At 37.5% G+C, this 21689-nt stretch overlaps 1 protein-coding gene across 5 annotated transcripts in view; it reads right to left on the bottom strand.

Moving 5' to 3' along the window:
- Nucleotides 1–21689, bottom strand: part of DPP6 (dipeptidyl peptidase like 6) — a 1123726-nt gene that overhangs the window by 309899 nt on the left and 792138 nt on the right. For all 5 annotated transcript variants that reach the window (XM_017519776.2, XM_017519786.2, XM_017519769.2 and 2 more), the window contains one exon: nt 1238–1312. In XM_017519776.2, the coding sequence (XP_017375265.1) occupies nt 1238–1312 (75 nt within the window). The remainder of the gene's footprint in view (nt 1–1237; nt 1313–21689) is intronic.

Raw genomic sequence — 21689 nt, forward strand, 5'->3', positions numbered from 1 at the left:
CGGTGGGGGGTGGGGAGCTGGGGAGAGATAGCAAGGGGAGAAATGCCAGATGTAGGTAATGGGGAGGAAGGCAGCAAATCACACTGCCACGTGTGTACCTATGAAACAATTTTGCATGTTCTTCACATGTACCCCAAAACCTAAAATGCAATAAAATAAATAAATGGGAAAAAAAAAGAATTCAGAATTGAACTTGCATCTTCATGTAAACCAATACCCCAGCTTTCCCAGTGGATATAAACCAAAAAGTTTGCCCCTCTCATGCCAGAGAAGATTCTCTCAAACGCACCATAGAGCCATTCTGACTGAATTAAAATGCAGGAATCATTATACTTCACAGACGCATCAAGAACCTCTAATTCGAATGGTCTCAGAAATGCTCAGAACTGCTCAGAACCTCTAATTCGAATGGTCTCAGAAATGCTCAGAACTGCTCAGAACCTCTAATTCGAATGGTCTCAGAGCAGCAGTAGCAGACTCTATATTTTATTTGCCAGAGAGTAGAGTTCTTAAAACACACAATTCTAAAGTTGCTTAATTCTTACAAACTGAACATCTTCTTCAATTATATAAATTTCACCTTCTAGCTTATTTAAAATTAAAAAGCCAAAATGAAATTTGAAATACCAGCATGCTAAATGAAAAAAAAAAAAAAAGAAGAAGAAGAAGAAGGAAGACCCCGGCCTAGGAAGTTTTAGACTCCCGCTGAAGCACAGTGAGATTTTACAGAAAATTCTGGTGAAATTTTATAGGAGGCTCATGTACACGGGAAGTACTAAAAATATGCCTTTATGTAACGGAAGTGATAGCTTCAGCTCTTCACTAGAACACTGTGATGGCCAGGAGGAAATGAACTTATTATTTCAGTTTAAGGAGAACCCCAGTTGCTTTTTGTTCTTAGGATAAACTTTATGGTTTCATTGAAAAAAATGGCCAGAAAAATAATTGCACAAAAGGGCAAAATTCATGTGTATGAAGAGACAAGTTCTCACCATCTTCCTAAGAAAACTCTATGAAAAAGCCTCTAAAGTATGTGACCTTTTTCCCCTGCCAACCATATTTTTATACCTTTCCTCTCTCCTAGATGGCAGTATGATATGCAAAAGAGACTTCCAGGATGCCCAAAATATTTCAGGATTCAAAGATCACTAAGTATAGAAGATTCAAGGAAATATACTTAATGAGACATTCGCATAAAGACACAATTCTTTTGTAGGCAGAAAATGATAATACTCACCGGTTCCACATTGTATGAAAAAAGTGCATACTCTCTATCTGGAGATATTTCGTATTTGATGGCTCTTAATGATTCCTAAAAGAAAAAACAGACACAGGATTTTAAAGCATTACATATAGCAAGTCAGAATTTTATAGTGAAATCGTGTCTGCTGGTGTCATTTTCAAAATGAATTAGCTATTAAAATGGCCATCTCCTTTCATTGTTAGCTAAACAATGAAAGCTAATTGATGTTTTTCACATTTTATTTGTATTTTTGTTTTCAAATTTCAGCAAAACTTACTTATTGCATTTACTGAGACAAGCCAAAAGAAATAAGTAATAAAGGCCAGGCGCGGTGGCTCATGCCTGTAATCGCATCACTTTGGGAAGCTGAGGTGGGTGAATCACCTGAGGTCAGGGTTCGAGACCAGCCTGGCCAACATGGTGAAACCCTGTCACTACTAAAAAAAAAATACAAAATTAGCCAGGTGTGGTGGCACATAGTCTCAGATACTTGGGAGGCTGAGGCGGGAGAATTGCTTGAGCTCAGGAGGTGGAGGTTGCAGTGAGCTGAGATCAGGCCATTGCACTCCAGCCTGGGCAACAAAAGTGAAACTTTCGTAGAAAGGAAGAAAAAGAAAGAAGAAATAAAAGAAAGAAAAGAAAGAAAAGAAAGAAAAGAAAGAAAGAAAGAAAGAAAGAAAGAGAAAGAGAAGGAAAGAAAGAAAGAAAGAAAGAAAGAAAAGAAAGAAAGAAAGAAGAAAGAAAGAAAGAAAGGAGAGAGAGAGAGAGAGGCATTAAAAAGTAAACTTTTCTACAAGACTCTCAATCTGTTGATATGTTTAAAAACCTTCTTCTCATTCATTCTTAGAAGCACATAATAAGCAGAGTTGTTACTAGAATAGAATTGCATTAATACACATTATTTTGCAACTTGCTCTTTTTCCAACGCGGGCATCCCTACAAGTCAGGAGATAGAAGATAACTGAGTTTTTCCTTCAAATTTCTGCATAGTACAAACGTCATCCCACGTAAATGATACCATCAATTGCGCTGTTTTATTTGCCCCTGCCCTCTGCACTGAAAGCACACTGCTACACAGATACCCACAGCCGCCCACAGAGCCCCCATTGCTGGCCTGGAGAACATCACTCTATGTATGCTCAGGCAACCACATGAAATCACAGAGAGGGTTGACGTGGTTAGAAATGACATCACATTATGCACCTCTGCACCTTAGCCTTCTCATGCAGTGATATCTTAGGGAAATGACTCCAAGGACTTGGGTTCCTTTGATTGAGTAGTGATCTTTAAAGATTTCATAATATCCCATGATGCACATCTTGGGAAATACTTTAATTCACTCACTCAATTCTCACCAACAAAAGACAATCCATTCTTGTTATTAATGGTAGCTTTGTTCTCTAAAGTCATCATGAACACTAGTGCATGTGGAGCTCCCTAGCTTCTGGGAGACACTCAGGGTTAGGTTCCTTAGAACCTCTGGTCACAACATTTTAGTCAAATAGATAACCTTGTTTTATGTGTCTTCTTTTTCTTTTTTCTTTCTTTCTTTCTTTTTTTTTTTTTGAAATGGACTCTCTGTTGCCAGGCTGGAGTGTAGTGGTGTGATCTCAGCTCACTGCAACTTCCGACTCCCTGGTTCAAGTGATTCTCCTGCCTCAGCCACCTGAGTAGCTGGGACTATAGGCACATGCCACTGAGCCCAGCTAATTGTTGTATTTTTAGTAGAGAGGGGGCTTCACCTTGTTGGCCAGGATAGTCTCGATCTCCTGACCTCATGATCCCCCTGCCTTGACCTCCAAAAGTGCTGGGATTACAAGGGTGAGCCACCACGCCCAGCCTATGTGTCTTTCTTTTTAAAAACATCTTATTGAATAATGTTATTGATTCAGAAACACTGGACTCATGGCACTGGATTCAACAGCATATTACTTATGCCTAAGCAAAGCTTATCTCAAAGATGCATCTTCTCCATAAGGTGCTCCCAGCCTTCTTGCACTTAGGAACACGAGACAGTACTTCCTCCCTATGTCTGGGGCTGGCTTTCAACAGTGAGATCACCAGCATAAAGCACAAACATGCAAAAAATGGAGTGCAAAATAGAACAACAGAAAAGGACAGTCCTTCACAGCAGGAAAGTTGAAACAAGAAAGCAGAATAGTTCTTTGATCTGCTGCAGCTGGGAATGCCAACATCGGACAACTCAAATATTTTGCCACGATGCCTGAGAACGCAGGCAAAGGTGCTGTGATTAGCAGCTTGGGGCTCACTAATACATTTGATCACAGGGGTGAATTTGGCAATACAGAGGTTGTGAATCATGAGAAGAGATTCTAAGCATTTCCAGCGAGCTGTTACTATAAACAATGTTGTAATAAAGACCTTGATCTATGTCTTTGTTGATGTATGTATGATTTTCACATTTTTGTATAGGATAGATATCCAAGGGTGAAATGGACAATTTACAAGTTTTAAAATTAAATAGGTATTGCCAAATTGTTTTTCAAAAATGTTTTTGGACTGCGCACTCCCACTACAGATGTATGAATGGATGTTTTCTTTCTTTCTCTGGAAGCACAACGTGTTTTTTCTTCAATTTTGACCCTCGTATAGATGTAAAGTGGTGCTCCATTGATAATTTAGTTTCTGTTTCCCCGCTTATGGGTACATTTGATCCTTACTACTCACGGCTTAGACAATGTTGATTTTTTTCTTTAGAAAACTATCCACTTCCCCTTGAAAATATTCTCCATGCTTCCATTTTTCTCCTCCTATTCATTCTTAAACTCCTGCCTGTCATGCTCTCAGCCTCACCACTCGACCACAATTGCTCTTCTCAAGGTTATCAGAGGCTCACTTTGCTAAATGTCATAATTTCTCAGCTGTCATCCTACCTGGCACAGCCGACCAGCCGCTCCTCCTCGAAGCCCTGACTGTACCTGGCTTCCAGGACACTCATCGCCTGCTTTTCTCCTACCTCCTTGCTGGTTCTTTTCGTGCTATTTTGTGCTTTTTTCCCATTTCCCTGTGCTCTGAATGTTGGTGTGCTGAAGGATTGATATCTGGATCTCCTCACTCCCTAGATGGTGGTAACCAGTCTCACGGTTCTGAAAACCATCACCAGCTGAGGAGTCCAACATTCATGTCTCCAGCCCAGACCACCTGAGCCTGCATTGGACCTGGGCTTGAACTTCAGACTTGTCTGGCCAACCACCTCCCTGACATCTCGACTTGAGTGTCACACGGACACCTCAAGTCAATGGCAACAAGCCAAACCCCTTCTACTCCACTCCCACCCCGCCAGCTCCTGTAACCTTTTTCCTCTTCTCAGATAGGGGCAACCCCATTAGCTTGGGGAATCGTGGCAACCCCATTAGCTTGTTAGGCCAAAACCTTGGCTATCTTTTTTCTCTGTCCCTATGTTTTACACAGCCTACATCTAGGTGGTCAGAAAATACCATTGGTTTACCTTCAAAATAGGTTCGGAACCATTTCTTCCCGTTCCCACCACCATTACCCTCGTCTAATGTGTGTGTCTTCTTTTCTGAGGTACTGCAGTGGCCTTGTACCTGCTTTCCCAGGGGGTCAGGGCCGTCTCTCAAACAGGTAAATCACATCCCTCCCCTGGGAACGCCTCCCACAGCTTCCCGTCTCACCTGCAGTAAAAGCCAAAGCCCTGGCTGGCCAGGCAGCCCTGCTGGACCCAGTTCCCTCAGCTCTCTGTGTCCACCTCCCACTACTTTCCCCCCTGTCCAGTCCCCTCCACTCCAGCTATGCTGGTCTCTGTCCACCCTAGAGCAGGCCACGCACACACCATTCTCAAGGTCCTTGCGCTTCCTCTGCCTTCTGCCTGCTATGCTCTTGACCTTTCATTTCTTTTGGCTTTTTTCTCAAGGCAGCTTCTAAAGTGAGGCCTTCCATGTCCTTCAATGGCTAATATATCTAGATATTAACAGCCTTGCCGCCAACATTTACAACCCCTTTCTCTGATTTATTGCTCTAGATCTAATCATATTAACACATATTTTACATTTTTAACCGATTTATCTTAAATATTGCCTGTTTTTTTCCTTAGAATGTAAACACCTTGAAAGGAAGATTGTTTTAATATTTAATTTCTCTCAGCAATGTTTTATAGTTTCGGCATACAGATTTTGCCCATATTTTGTTAAATTTATTCCCACATATTTACTATAACTGATGCTTTCTATATATAAAAATACATGTATATTTTAATCTAAATGTCCAATTGTTTAATACTAATATGCAAAATTCATTTGGGTATCTTGACCTTATTTTCTGTAGCATTGATAAATGTAATTATTTGTTCTGGTAGATATTTTTTGTATATTTCTTAGAATTTTCTACAAAATCATATTTTCTGTGTGTACAGGTTTTTCCTTTCTTTTCTAACTAGATGCTTTTTATTTCTTTTGGTTGCCTTATTGCTCTCTAGAGAAATGCCAGCATAATGCTGAATAGAAGCAGTGAGAGTGAACAGCCTTGCTTTGTCCCTAATCTTAAGGAGAAAGCCTTCATTCTTCTTCATTTAGTATGAAATTTACAGTATTTTTAACAGATTTATTTTATCAGGTTAAAGATGTTCCTGTCTATTTCTAGTTTGCTCAGAGTTTTTATAATGAATGTGTGCTTTATTTTCTCAAATGCTTTTTCTGCATTTATTGAGATGATTACGTTGTTCACTTTTTTAGTCTTAGTCTGTCAATATGGTAAATTACATTGTTTAATTTCAAATGTTAAACCAACCTTGCATGCTGGGATAAGCTATTTGACCATGCTGTATTATCCCTTTCATATATTGTTGAACTCAATTTACTAATACTTTGTTTAGGATTTTTGCATCTGTGTTCATAAGGGAAAGTCATGCATGGTTTTATTTTCTTTTAACTTCTTTGCTTGGTTTTCATTTCAGTGTAATACTGGCCTAAAAAATGGTCTTGGGAAATATGCCTTCCTTCTCTTCTATTTGTCTAATAAGTTTTTGGAGAATCGGTACTATTTCTTACATAAATGTCTGGTAAAATTGATCAAGTGAATCAGTTTGGGCCTTGAATTTTAATATGTGGGGTTTTTAAACTACTGAGTCAATTTATTATACCAACATCCAGTTATTCAGATTACTTGTTTCTTCACTGATGAACTATAAAAATGTGTGTCTTTCAAGAACTTTTCTGTTTCATTTATGTTGTCAAATTATTAATATGTTTACTTGGTGTCTGATATTGTTTTTTTCTATTGTCTTTGCTCTTGATTCATTTTACTGGTCTTTTCCAAAAACCAGCTGGTCATTTTTTCTGATATTTTTCTGTATTCCATGCAGCTGATGTCTGCTCTTTCATTTTCTTCTGTGTGCTTGGGGATTAAAATCTTCTTTTCTAGTTCTTTGAAGTGAAAGGTTAGATCTAATATGAACAGTTAAAGATATAAATTTCCCTTTAAGTACTCCTTAGTTGCATACCATAAATTTTGACATTATTTCTTTTATTTTCATTCATTTAAAATACATCCAGTTTCTTTTTTGGCTGATTTGTTGTTTAGAAATATGTTGTTCAATTTCCAATTATCAAGATATATTTCAGATATTTTTTCTGGTATTGATTTCTACTTTGTTTCTGTTAAAGAACATACTCTGTATGATTTCTATCCTTTGAAATATATTGAGACTTGTTTAATGGCCCAGCATATGATTTACCCTGGTGGATGTTTCACGTGCACTCAAAAGAATGTGCACTTTTCTATTGATGAGTGGTGTGATGCACAAATGTCAATTCAGCTGACTTGGTTAATAGTGTTTTCAAGACTTTCGTATCCTTATTAAATTTTTTTACATGGTCTATCAATTACTCAGAGAGGATTGTTGGGATCTACAACTTTAATTACGGATTTGTCTATTTCCGCTTTTGGTTCAACCAATTATTGCTTCAAATGTTGTAGCTCAATGCTAGCTGCATATATCTTTAGGATTCTTAAGTATTCTTAATATACTTACTCCTTTATTATTATGAAACATTTTTTCTTATTTCTGGTAATATTCCTTGTTGTCTATTTTATCTAATATTAACATAGCTATTCAAGATTTTCATTGATTAGGGTTTGGATGGTATAGCTCTTAAAATCATTTATTTATTTATTTATTTATTTACTTTTTGAGACGGAGTCTCACTCAGTCGCCCAGGCTGGAGTTCAGTGGCATGATCTCAGCTCGCTGCAACCTCTACCTCCTGGGTTCAAGCGATTCTTCTACCTCAGTCTCCTGAGCAGCTGGAATTACAGGCACCCACCGTCACACCTGGCTAAGTTTTGTATTTTTAGTAGAGACAGGGTTTCACCATGTTGGCCAGGTTGGTCTTGAATTCCTGACCTCAGGTAATCCACCTGCCTCAGCCTTCCAAAGTGCTGGGATTACAGGCGTGAGCCACTGTATCCGGTCTTAAAATCCATTTAATTTTAATCTATGTCCTTATATTAAAATTAGATAACACAGATAGCTTATAATTGAAATCTTTCCTTTTAAACACAATTTAAAATACTCCAGGGGTATTAAGAGAAGCTTATAGACATAATGATACAGGAAATCTGTCCTTTAAACTGTCAGTTGTATTCTACCCTATATTAGATCAGATTTCTTAATGTCACTATGGCTCAAGAAAGTTCTAACATGTTCCAACGGTTTTATATGTTTATATTTTCGCTTTCCATGTCAGTGTTTCGAGTAGGACAAAGGTTCAGACAGAAGTCTTACATGAGATTACATTCAGAAGAGCTGGACGTATTTTATTATCTTTAAAGGGCCCTTTGAGGAAAAGAGGAATATTTTAAAGAATTAATTAATTCAAAAAAAAATTCCACCCAAAGCCTAGCCATATGTTGACAACATTTATCATTCCTGGCATTCCTCCTTCTGTCATGTAGATGCTAACGTTTCATCTGGTATAATTTTTCTAACTCAAAAGAATTTCCCTTAAATTTCTCATAGTATAGGTTTATGGATAGCTATCTCATAGTATAGGTGTGTGTATATATATACATACTTAGAGAAAAAGGTCTCCCTCTGTTACCCAGGCTGGGGTGCAGTGGTGTGATTATAGCTCACTGCAGCCTTGAACTCATAGGCTCAAGGGATCCTTCTGCCTCAGTCTCTTGAGTAGCTGGGTCTACACAAAATTCTTAATCTTTATTTTTGAGAGATATTTCTATGGTGTATAGAATTCTAGATTGATAGTGTTTTATCCCTCCCAGCACTTTAAATGATCTCACTCCAGTGTCCTCTGGCTCACAGCACTTCTGCTGAAGAGTCAGCTGTTTTTATTAGGTTTGTTCTTCCAAACTTGTCTCTCTTCTTTGGCTGCCATTAAGATGTTCTATTTGTCACTCATCTTAAGAAACTTGCTTATCACATTCTTTGTTATTGTATTTATGGAGTTTATCGAGTTCTTTACCAAAACTGTAAGAAATTCAGTCATTGTTTCTTCAAAAATTTGTTTTATCTTCTTTTCTCTCTTTCCTTTCTGGAATGAATGTTAATGACAGGTATATTAGTATACTTCATATTGTCCAACAGCTTACTGACATGCTGTTCAGGCTTTTTTTTTTTTTTTAAGTTTCTCTTTGTTCTTGGTTTTAAATAGTTTCTATTGATACTGCTTAATATTTAGTTGTTTTTTCTTTTCTTCTGTGATATCTAATCTGATGTTCATCTGGAGAATTTTTAAATAATTTTTAACTCTAGAAATTTTATCTGGGTGTTTTAGAATCTTTAATTTCTCTTATCATCATGTTCATGGTTTTCCTTATAGCCTTGAGTATTTGGGATACATTTATCTTAGCAGTTTTAATGTGTTTTTCTGCTAATTCCCTTATGTTCATTATCTGCAGGTCTATTTCTATCAACTGATATTTCTCCTCATTTTGAATCACATTTACCTGCTCCTTTGTATATATTGTTTTATTTTTAAATTAACACCAGATATTTTTAATTCTCTCTTGTTGAATTAGGACTTTTTATTTTTCTTCAAAGACTGTTGGACTTTTAATGACAGACAATTACTTATTTGTGGATTAACTTGACTTATTCAAGGTTTTTTAAAAAGATGTTTTAAGGGTTGCTCCATAGTGGCCATTAGTCATGCATCACTTAACAATACATCCGATATGTTCTGAGAAATGTATCATTAGGTGATTCTGCCATTGTGCAAACAGTACAGAAGGTACTCACACAAACCTAGATGGTACAGCCTACTCCACACCTAGGCCATATGGCAGAACCTATTGCTCCAAGACTACAAACCTAAATGGCATGTGACTGGACTGAATACTGTAGGTAACTGCAACACAGTGGTAATTTTTGTAAAACTAAAAATATTTAAACATAGAAAAGATACAATAAAAATATGATATTATCATCTTAGGGGACCACTATCCTATATCTATTGTTGACTAAGATGCCATTATGTGACACATGACAATTTTCTAGTGCTAATTGAGCCTCATCCCAAAGAAACTGCTTTCCTGGGGTCTCCTTTTAAGGTCTCATGGTGAGAATAAACTTAAATAATTCCTGACAACATACGAGTGCTGGGAATTTTTCATCTAATAGAGTCCTATAATTGTTATTTCCTTGGAGTTTTATTTTGTTCTGCCATTTGGTGTTTCATAAAGATCAATAATTAACCAAGGTCTCAAAGGGAAACCTATGTATTAGGCTGGTGCAAAAGTAATTGCAGTTTTTGCTGTTAAAAGTAATTACTTAAATAGATTTTATGAGTATTCTCTAGTTAGTTTCCTCCTTTGGGGTACTCTGTCTCATAAACGGTAGCCATCTTCTTTCATATCCTTTTCCTGAATTCTGACTTCTGTCTTCTTCACTTGGCAAGATTGCTGGTCTCGAATTTTTCCTCTTTGTGCTACAGTCCAGCATTCATGCAGAAAGCCCACAGGATGGCATGGTTCATTCATTTGCTTTTCTTTTCTCAGGGATCGCTGTGCACTGCCTGTTGTCTCATATATGAAAACTAATTTTTTTCTCCACACTTTATCCCATTTTATAGTTGTTTATGTTAGGAGGGTAATTCCAATCCTCTTATAGTCTCATGGCTAGGACCAGATGCCACGAAGCAAATTTTAGTTTGTTTTGCCGCTGCTGAATTCCCAGTGCCTAACAGTGACTGGGTTATCATAGATGCTGCCTAGATGTTTGCTAAAGAAATGAATGATTGCATCCTCAGATGTTACAGGGGTAGCAACATGGGGCTGATATCAAATAATACCAAAAGAAACCAGGAAAGAATGCAATTTTCCACAGTTTGAAAGAAATCAGTCTGGGTCACATTCCTTGATGGAGGGTCAAATGCTAATGATACCACCTGTGACAGTGAGAATTTTGGTGCTAAATTTACCACTGCCATGGCCAGGTGTGGTTCCATGCATTTCACCACCCCAGTCTCCATGCACCCAGCGGTTGTAGAAATTTTGAGCTGTACGTCTACCTTCTCAACAAACGCAAATAATGAATGCAGAAAACATCTAGCACATTCCTAAACATTTGCTCTCTGAATCAAAGATCAATTTTCCAAGCAAAGCAGACCTTGGTTTCAGGTTTGACTGAACTAATTAATTCTAAAATATTTTTGTTCATTTTCTATTATTTATTTGTCTTTTTGTGCCCAATTTGAAAGAGTTCCCTGTCAGTTATAGATGTACTCCTTTTACTTGTTACCTGGATTGTAAATATTGTCCATTGTTTGTCTATTAATTTTGTCTTTTTAAAGTTAAAATTTAAAATTATATATGGCAAAATAAATATGGCTATCTTTTCTTTTATAGCTTCAGGATTTCCTATTTTGATTTAAAAGTTCTTTTTATGAAACCGAATTATAGACTTTTAAAAAAGTTTAAGCCTTTAATCCGATTGGAACTTAATTTTGCATATTTGTACAATGAAACTGACATTACGTCTTTGTAGATGAAGCGTTAGTCATGCCAGCACTGTGTTCTAAGTGTGTCACCCTGCCCCTGGTGTTTCTCATGTCGAATACTTATTTATATTGGAAGCTTCTTCCAAATTCTCCAGTTTTTCACCACTCTCTTTGGTACTCCTATGCAAAGTTTGATGGTTTTAAGCTTGGACTATGGATTCAGAAAGCCTGCGATTCATACCCTGTGTATACCATTCACCATGACAGATGTTGAAAATTTCTCAATTTTTTTTTGTCTCTGTAAGGTGTAGCTAACATTTGTACCTATTTCATAATTGATACACAAATTTAATAAAGTAATGACAATACCTGGTACAAGTACTCAAAGTGTTAGCTATTATTGTTGTTGAGTTGAATATAATGTCTTTCTTATGTGTTTTCACTTCAGGTGAAAAAGTATACATTACTATGCATTTTGAAATGCTTCATGGCTACACTCAGGTGTTTATTCTTATATATGACAATTCAGATCATTTTGCCAAGTGTTTAACACTAATGTTTCAGAGATCAAATTAGGATTGTATTAAAGTTTGATATCAATTTTCAAATAATTGACATTTTAAATATTGTTTTCTTATTTAATAGTACACCATTTCCTTAATTTTTTCAAATCTTTAACAAGATCTTATAATTTGCTTTATTCAGTCTTCTGGAGTTCTTGTCAGATTTATTTTAAGTCTTTTTATATTTTTGATCTTATTGTGAATGAAATATTTTCTCCATTTTCACTTCAAGGTATTTTTATTGGTAAAGAGAAAAGCTATGGATTTCATAATATATTTCTTGTAGTTAGCCATATTAAGATATGTTATTATTAAAGTAGTTTTTAAAAAGCTAATGTCTTTTGGGTTTTTCAGGAATAAAATTATATTATGAGAAAAAGGATGTAGTTTTAAATGTTATTATATAGTTATTACTCCAATGATTTGATTTGGTTGCACCTTCTTCAAGAATGTATTAAATATTAATGGTGATGGTGAGCATTCTTGCCTGATACCTGACTATAATCGAAACGGTTTTATTGTTTGCCATTTAGAATGGTTTTCACTGATGGTTAGTTCTTGGTAAATAACCTTTAGCATATTTAAGCAATTATTTATTCTTACATTACCAAGGGTTTTTATTAGGAGCTGCTGATAAACTTTATCAGATCCCTTTTTCAGCATCTAGTGACTTAATCATAAGGATTTCTCTATCATTTTGTAGTTGTAATGAATTTTGTTGATTGATTTCCTGATATCTAAATGCTGTTGGAATCATTAAACCTTACTTTAGCATATTATGATTTTGGTACATAGCTGAACTCCGCTTGTTAATATTTTGCTTACAACTTTTATACTTACTACAGAGATGGTTTTACACAGTATTTCACATTTTGCATTACTTGGGCTACCAGTTATATCGATAACACAACTTTTAATAACATTATGCTGACTTTAAAAAATTATTCTACATGTCTGCTGATCCCTATAAAATTCTAGGCATGTTTCTGATGAGACACATATCCAAAGGATTGGTTTGTTTTTCCTGTAATAGATAAATACCTATGCGACAATAAACAGAAGAAAAGGTGGCTGTTGGTGGAGGAAAGATATAAAATAATAGAATACCCCCAATTTATCAAGGAATATAAAAGAAATGAATGGTAGAAAGCACACATATATCCAGAGGCTGTTATTTTGAATACAGCCTCTACATGAAACTCATAATAAAAAAACTAAATATACAAGATGAATAATGATCAACAAAAGATGAACACTGAAAAGACTGTTATAGGAGGGAGCATGTGCAACTCTGGGCGCGCACAGCAAATCTAACATGAACAGATGATCGTATTCCCCCTTCCTGGTCAATGAGAAAGACACAGGAGCCTGGTGCTACTGTCAGTGACAGTGGCTGCAGCCTGTCTCTGGGCCCTGAACTCACCTAAGAATAATTTAATTTGGAATCAGACAGACCTGGGTGCTGCTCCCAGCACTGCACTGATTGAGTCAGGGAAAACCTGAAGACACAGATGCCATAGAGCAGAGTGGAAAGATGATTAAATATCCACATCGAAAAAGTGTCCAGATGCTTTACAGCTCAGTTCTCTCTAACCTTGAAGTAGATCATTCCACAGGACTCAGCTGTGTCAGCATTTTTTGCATTAGGCTAAACTGACTCAATATTTTGCATTTCTAGTCTTTATTTTAGGACAAATGCAGTGGCCACCAGGAGTACCAGGTGATATTAATGATGGACTCACAGACATGAACACGGCGTATGAAGCTGTGGCATCCTGCTCAGTAATGGAATGACGGCCTCAGCCCCATCTTACAACTGCAGTGACCAAGGCTACAGCTGGATCCTGTATGCAGTCTAGAAATTATTTAGTTTGGAATTTGACGCAGCTGAGTTCAGCTCTCAGGACTACCTGCTACCAGCTACGTGACTTACAAAAAGGTTTTTTAACCTCCTTTTTCCGATCTTTAAAATAATAATAAAGTACTCAAGTTCACAGTGTTTCTAAGGATTTCAGTTAAATGAGATAATGAATGTAGAGTGTTAGGATGCATGTAGTCATACCGCAAGCACTCAAATATCAACTATTAGTGAATTAACTCTACATATACCTTGCAATATGTTCTTCCTCAAAGTGGCTTTGGTTTTCTGCTCCACAATCTGTGACTCTCCCACTTCAGTTTCTGAGCTTGACATCTCCCTACCCAGGGGCAAGGCTTGAAAAACCCCCAACAACAGAGACAATTGCTTTCATCCCATCTGCCTGTACACAATGAAGCCAAGTGTTATCAATTCAATTCCTATAATGTAACTTAAAGCAAATTCTCTGTGTCTTCACAGCCATTGCCTTAATTTAAGACCTCCATCACATTCACCTGTACATGAAGCAGCCACTGTAGATGTTTTGTCTATAATCTTTACTTTCTGCAAACCCCTTTCTTATTGGTTACAGTTATGTTCCTAAAGAATAGTGGCTTGGTCCAGCTCAAGAATTCTAACCCAGGTCTTGTGATGCATGGTGAAATCTCATCCCTGGGTAAAGAATCTTGCTATGAGTCCCTCAAATTGTTGATGTGGCTGATTATTGTATGACTTACTAACGTTGAAAAAATGCTGATCTGTTTCTGAATCAAGAAGTTTTACTCATTTTCTTGCATATAGACATTGCAGCCTGTTTGTTGCAATTGGTAGCCAATGATTGTAGGCCCTGTATCACACCCTCCAATGAAAAAGACAGCTCAGATATGAGGAGTCCCCTCCCTTCTCTTAAGCTTTCTTATAAAAGACTTCCAACTTGTAACAGACTCTGGGACACTCCCAACTTAGTTGGTATGTCTTCCTGGGATGATCCTCACATGTGGCGTCCAATAAACCTTTTATCAAATTATTTCTGCCTCAACAGCCTCAATTTCCGCCAACATTATAGTGTAGCCAGCAGGCTTTGGAGTGACCTCCCTGGACCATCAGCACGACTTCCAACCTTCATGCAGATCCTGGCAACAAACCCATTGTGAACTTGATGCCCTGGGAGCTACAGATGAGTTCTTCCTGAAATCAACAAACTTCCTGTCTGGGTCGAAGTTGTGATTTTGTTGAAGCTGGCTTTCTCCTTGGCTAGAAAGTACAATGTTTTTCTCAGAATGAGCGCTGTTACAAATTCCAGGTAAGGGTTTTTGTTGAATTCTAGGGCAGGGTAAAATAGCGCTGTGAATTTTTCCCTGGAGGTTTCTGGCGAAAGCACCTTCCCTTAGTGATTGCAGGAGGGGCACTTTTGCTCCACCACTTAGCTGGTCTCTCCCAAAACAATCACGATGGAAAGGGGGTCTTCTCACACTGAGAGGGCACTGCCTCTAATCAACACCAGCTGGTCTTATGCACAACGCTTTTGGTCCTTTTACCTGCCAGTGCGTAGATAAGTGGACCCACCTAACCGGGCATGGTCATAAGCAGCAACATCCAAAATGGGGATCTTCTGAAATGCCTAAAATGATTTATTTGGGCACACAATTGGAAAAAGCTTGATTTAGAATCAGGCAAATTGAATGGGACACTTACTTCCAATAGCGCCTAGAAGCTTCTAAAAGAAATTTTAAAAGAAAAAATTGTCTCCAAGAGGTAAACAAAAGGATATTCACCACTATCTCTGCACTGAAAAAGACTTCAGAGACATCGTCCCTTTCACCTCCAACTGCTTCTCATCCCTCTCTGCTTGTTCCCTCAGCTCCCATACATTTCTTAGGCAGAGATTTTTGGAATTTCACAATGCACACATTTCCTTCTCTCTCAAAAGAGAGAAATATATAAAGTTGGAATAGAAGGAGCAAATGGAACGACTACAGTATGAGAATGAAAATACTGAGATGATAAAAATACAGATCCAATAAGTTTTTTGTAAACTGAGACTAATGAATGATACCAACTGATTTATCGCAAGCTTTGCCACACACCATTTAAGATCCCAGTCTTCCACTGGCATTGGTAAAATAGATTCAGCCACTCGAATTAAAATGGAATGCTTAATTGGACAATTAATAATCTAAAAGAAAAAGACAGATAAATGGTTAGAAAAATTAGGCTCTCAGGTCAAATAAGTCAGAACCTTGGGCTCAGAACAATCATGTATCTGTGTCTAGCACAAAACTTTTGCTTTTTCTGCTACAAAGGCTGAAAGAAAAAGGCACACCCCCCTCCAAAGAAGAGAAAAACTGCTAAAATGTTTTCCCCACCTGCATTTGCTAATCAAACAAGATGAGCAAACAAAAGATAGGTATATTACTAATTCAAGACCACTTGGAGATTTTGTCTTTATTATATAATCTGGTCAGTTTTTAGCTAAAATATAAACATTAAAACTTTAAGTCATTTGAAACTTATAAAAAATGGTAAAAGAAGTTTTGAAAAACCAAACTTCCATGAGAACGGCTCTAACCAAACTTTTGGTCCGCAGCTTTCATTAGATTACCCATAAGGGCAAAAAAAGTTTAGCCATATGAATGTGTCCCAATTTTGTCAGAAATATAATTTGGATCCAGCTGTCTTTTATCGATTGTTGAGTTTGTATTACTGTCTCAGAAGTAAAATTCTAAAATGAAAGCTAAGAAATCTTTGTGTATGTTTAGATGTATTTATGCTTATTTACATGTATTAAATGTTGTGTTTATTAGTACCAAATCTACATAAACAAATGAGCACTCATAAATTAGTAAACACAAATAGTTTCCAAGTTCACAGGACTTAAGTAAATCTTTAATAAATAAGCTGGCTTTTAAATTATTGATAAAATAAAAGTAGAAATGTCTTCAAAATTGTCAGCACACCTTTTTGCCTTGTTACACTTGGAAGACATTTTGATGCTTGTCTCTGCTAGGTATTTTTAAATGTCAGGGTTTGGCACAAAGGTTATAAAACTACAAGCTCAGCCAAAACCAGAATGATTTTTGTGTAATTTTTTGATAGGTAAGACTAATTTAATCTTGTTGGTTAAATGAAAACAGCTGTATCTTCTGAGTTGTTAGTGACATATCCATACATTTAACCTTAAACTTCTTCCTTAAGCGAATATCTGACATTTGCAGCCCATAAAAATGGTTAGCAAGGAAATAACTTGAAATAATGGCTAGCTTTGTCTAATATCTCAATTTTCATGAGCAATCCAGGTAAACTGTTAAAAATAAATAAATTAGGTAAATATAAGTGGGATAAACTTTTATAAATAATTTTTAATGTAATTTTCAATCAAAGTTATGTTCAATTTAAATAATAGATACTCATTAAATCGATGGTTATTTCCAAATAAAATAAGAAAACTATATTACAGCAAAATACATTTCTAAATATTATAAATAAAGGAGCTATTTGTATTTTAAAACAATTGGGTATGCTTTTGTGAATAAAATGGAAACATTTACCTTTCTCTGTACCTAAATTCTCCAGATTTTGTAAACTATACCTCAACAGTTAAGGCCAAAATAATGATCATCCAGAGACTGGAGAATGATTTATTATTCAGGAGAAGAGCATATAACTTCATACCATGATCTACCCTGTGTTGGTTCCAATCTGGCCCACATGCAATGACAAAGTTTGTTCTCCCCACTCAGGGACATGGCTACTTGGGAATGAGCCTTCCCAGAGGGAGGGAGGGAGGGAGGGAAGGAAGAAAGGAAGGAAGGGAGGGCAGAAGGAAGGAAGGAAGGAAGGAAGGAAGGAAGGAAGGAAGTCAGTCAGTCTACCCCTGTAACCTAAGCAGAGATTGATCATCAATGCTTCCATGATTAGATTTTTTTAATCAAAAGAGGGAAATGATACCCTACAGGTCACATTTGGCAAACTTCCAAATTAAGTCACTGGGGAAGAAATCTTTTGTGTTATGGTAACATCTTGAGGCTAAGTAAATAGTCTTATTGTGAGCTTGCAACTATTGATGTGCTGATTACTATGTGATCTACTGACATTGAAAAGGATGCTGATTTGTCTGTGACTCACGAAGTTTTACTGATTGTCTGGCATGCAGGCATTCTAGACGGTGTGTTGCAATGTGTAGTCAATGATTGTAACCTCTTTACTGTACTCCTTAATGACAAAGGACAACTCTGATGTGAGGAGTCCCCTTCTCTTCTCCTAAACTTTCTTATAAAAGCCTTCTGGCTTGTAACAGATTCTGGCACATGTCCAACTTTGTTGGTGTGTTTTCCCAGATAGATTCTCACATGTGGCTTCCAATAAACCTTTATTACATTATTTCTGCTTCAATAGCTTTAATTTTGGTGGATACCTTTCCATTTGCTACAAACTAAAGACTACACCACAGTGGAATTTTCCTGAACACCTCTCTCCATCTTTTCTCTAGACCTTCCAGCCAAAATTTTTCAAGCCCCTCCCAAAACAACCTGCTAACCACACTGTCTACCCCTAAAATGTGGATTTATCCACACTTTTCATTTTGCCTGTTACGCCATTTCCTACTTTTCTCCCATATTCAAGGACTGCTGAAACGTTCCTTCTGCAAGCCTCTGTCTAGAGTTCATGGCCATCCTCTTTCTTTCTCACCTTGTCATTGTACATTATATTACCTCTGTTGCAAAATGTATTACGTTGAAACAACTACCTCTTTTATATGCAGGCGGAAAGCTACATAAGAGTAGAAATCTGTTTTATTAATCACTGTATCCACCCACCACCTTGTGTAGTCAGGGCCTTTCCAGAGAAGGCCTTCCCTGACTGTCACATGGCAGAGCATACCTGTGGTGGAGGAGTGGCCATACGTCACCCTTAGCCTGCAGGAAATAGTAGCTCTGGAGCCAGAAAGATTAAATCACTACTGTATTTCTTCTCAGATCTTTTAAAGACATAAGTATAAATACTCATCTGCTGTACTTATTTATTATTTTATTTATTTATTTTTCATTTATTTATTTGAGACGCAGTTTCGCTCGTTACCCAGGCTGGAGTGCAATGGCGCGATCTCGGCTCACCGCAACCTCCGCCTCCTGGGTTCAGGCAATTCTCCTACCTCAGCCTCCTGAGTAGCTGTGATTACAGGCACGCGCCACCATGCCCGGCTAATTTTTTGTATTTTTAGTAGAGACGGGGTTTCACCATGTTGACCAGGATGGTCTCAATCCCTTGACCTCGTGATCTACCCGCCTCAGCCTCCCAAAGTGCTGGGATTACAGGCGTGAGCCACCGCGCCCGGCTATTATTTTATTTTATTTTGAGATGGAGTTTTTCTCTGTTGACCAGGATGGAGTGCTGTGGTGTGATCTCAGCTCACTGCAGCCTCCACCTCCTGGGTTCAAGCGATTCTCCTGCCTCAGCCTCCTGAGTAGCTGGGATTATAGGCATGTGCCATCATGTCTAGCTACTTTTTGTATTTTTAGTAGAGACTAGGTTTCATCATGTTGGCCAGGCTGGTCTTGAACTCCTGACATCAAGTGATCTGGCTGCCTCAGCTTCCCAAAGTGTTGGCATTATAGGCATGAGCCACTGCACCTGGCCTCATCCACTTTAAAAAATAAAATCATAGTCTATGAGGTAAAACTTAGAATAAAAGTAAGTAAAAAATACTTGGTTTTCTGTTCTGTCTTGTAGTAAGAGAAGTAGAAAAAGAAAGAGCAGGAGAGAGAAAAGTAGGGCAAGAAAGAGAAAAGTACCAAAAAAGGGGAGAGAGAAAGACCATGTAAGACCCAGGAATAAAATGAAATAATGACGCAGGGGGACAGAGAGGATCCCGGGAATGGTAGAGACAGAAACGGATACAGATGATACAGGGACAGTCTGTGCCACAGCGTCTCACAATGTGCAATGTTCTTGCAGGAGACATTGAGTTTTTATGCTACCCTTTTGTTCCTGGACTCAAAGGGTTTCAAATTCAGAGGTTAGTCTGGTTAGAAGTCAGAGTGTGGGTCACTGCAGGACTGGTCAGCCATGTCCTGTCTGAGGGGCCAGCTGCCTCCTAGTTCCAGCCAAATTTTGCTCTGCGAGAAAATGAGGATCTTGCTGCTGCCAGACCTTTGTGTTTTTCAAGAGATGCCAGAAATCTGGGTTTTAGTTTGTAAAAACCACTCTGTGGGCCAAACAAAACATTTCAGTGGGCATCACGAGCTGCCAGTTTCTGCCCTCTCAACTGTACACAAAAACACGGCTGTTTCCCTCCATGGCTCACACTGACGTGCTAAGTGAAATCCAGCCTCAGATTAGAGATGGCCCATGGGCCATTGCTGGCCCACCCCAGTTGCAGCCACTGTCCCGGTTATCAGCAGTCAGTGAACTCAGGACAACAGGAGCTGAGACCCGGGCCGACTCCACTTCCCCGGGGCCAGCCTGCTCCTGGCTGAGATGACACCTCAGAGCACCTTCTGCTCCCTGTCCAGCAGTGCACGGGGCTCTGTGCAGAACAGAAAAGAGAAAGACGCAAAAAAGTGGGCTGCTTTTTCCTCCCAAAGTTACCCCGTTTCAGGGCAGAGAGGACTAGCGCATGAGGCACTTGAAAGAAATTGAATAAAACAGAATGAATTGAGAATGACTGATGCTGAGGGCAAGGGTCCAGTGGAGTTTACTTGAAGAAGTGAAAAGAAACTCGTCCTGAGTTCTGATCTTACCCACATTCTGCAGTTCCTCTGGTAGCACAAACAGACCTATCGTTTTGAATGAGTCTAATAATACTTGCCTATTTATGTCTCTTTCTGTGAGGAGTCAGAATTAATCAATTTTTAGAGATGGAGATAAAAATTCAAATTCTACATCTATGATTATATAAAATCAAGAGGGATACAAATTAGAGAAAATACATTTCATTTAGATGTTAATTTAGTCATTAAAATAAGCAATTAAATAAATTAGTAATTAAAACAAGACATAAAAATGGAGAAAGCCTGACACAAGCATAACAACGGAATGCTTTTTCTTTTTGAAATAATCGACTTATTTTCTCTTTCAGGATTTTCCAGGAACTGTCTATGGCTCTTACATATTCATTGTGAGAGGGAGTCTGCTGTTTTTTGAAAGATGAAGCCAAAAATTTTAAATCCTGATTAAAATTGTTAAATAAATGGCATTGAAATGGCAATTATGAAAATCACTGTGCTAGAAAATAATACACAAAATTTCACCACCCAACAAGATTATTTTCATGGTTCAGTGTTCACTTTCTAGCCTTTCGATGTATATAGTTGTTAATCCAAGTATTATATTGTATTTTTAAACTTTAATGTAATATCATACATATTTTTCATATCATTACATACCCAGCATAGCTATTATTTTAATTAATACATCATATTTTATCTTTTTTAAAAAGTTATGTCATTTTCCTAGCTTCAAGTACTTTCACTATTGTATTAATAAATAATGCTGCAACTTTGTACATTTTAGATTACCTACTTACAAAGCATTCCCTGGAGCAAATGAAAATGCATCAATATTGTTTTTGCTCCTGAAATGGACTGCCAAGTTGCTTTCCACATACCTGGCAGCATTTAAATGGTACAATGAATGACTACATAAATCTTAACGCTTCTTGTCACCACTAGCATTATAAATAAAATGGGCCTATACAGTATGAGAGACACAGGTGAATACAGTGATTCGTGCTGAACTGGCGTGTTGGATCCACAGCACTACCAATGGAGGTTAAGCCAGAGGATTATTCCTAGAAATTCTTAGTTTCCTCATCTCATAAAAGAAGAGTTTGAAAGATACCATCTCTAAAGACTATTTCAGCTTTAAATATCTAAATCTTAAGCACTGGTGAAACACTTTATCCTTCTGATAATTTTTGCTCTATTATGTTTTAGAAGAATTGGAGAGACGGCATTATATTTTCATAAGAATTAAGTCCCCAAGAAATCTATTTAATTACATTCACAAAAATGTATTAAGGCTACTTTAGGTATACTTCTACTGGAAAGGAGGGAAAGAAGGAAGGAGGGAAGGAACGAAGGAAGGAAGGA

The sequence above is a fragment of the Cebus imitator genome, unplaced genomic scaffold (genome assembly GCF_001604975.1).
Source record: "Cebus imitator isolate Cc_AM_T3 unplaced genomic scaffold, Cebus_imitator-1.0 Scaffold20, whole genome shotgun sequence".
In the NCBI taxonomy this organism is placed as follows: domain Eukaryota; kingdom Metazoa; phylum Chordata; class Mammalia; order Primates; family Cebidae; genus Cebus; species Cebus imitator.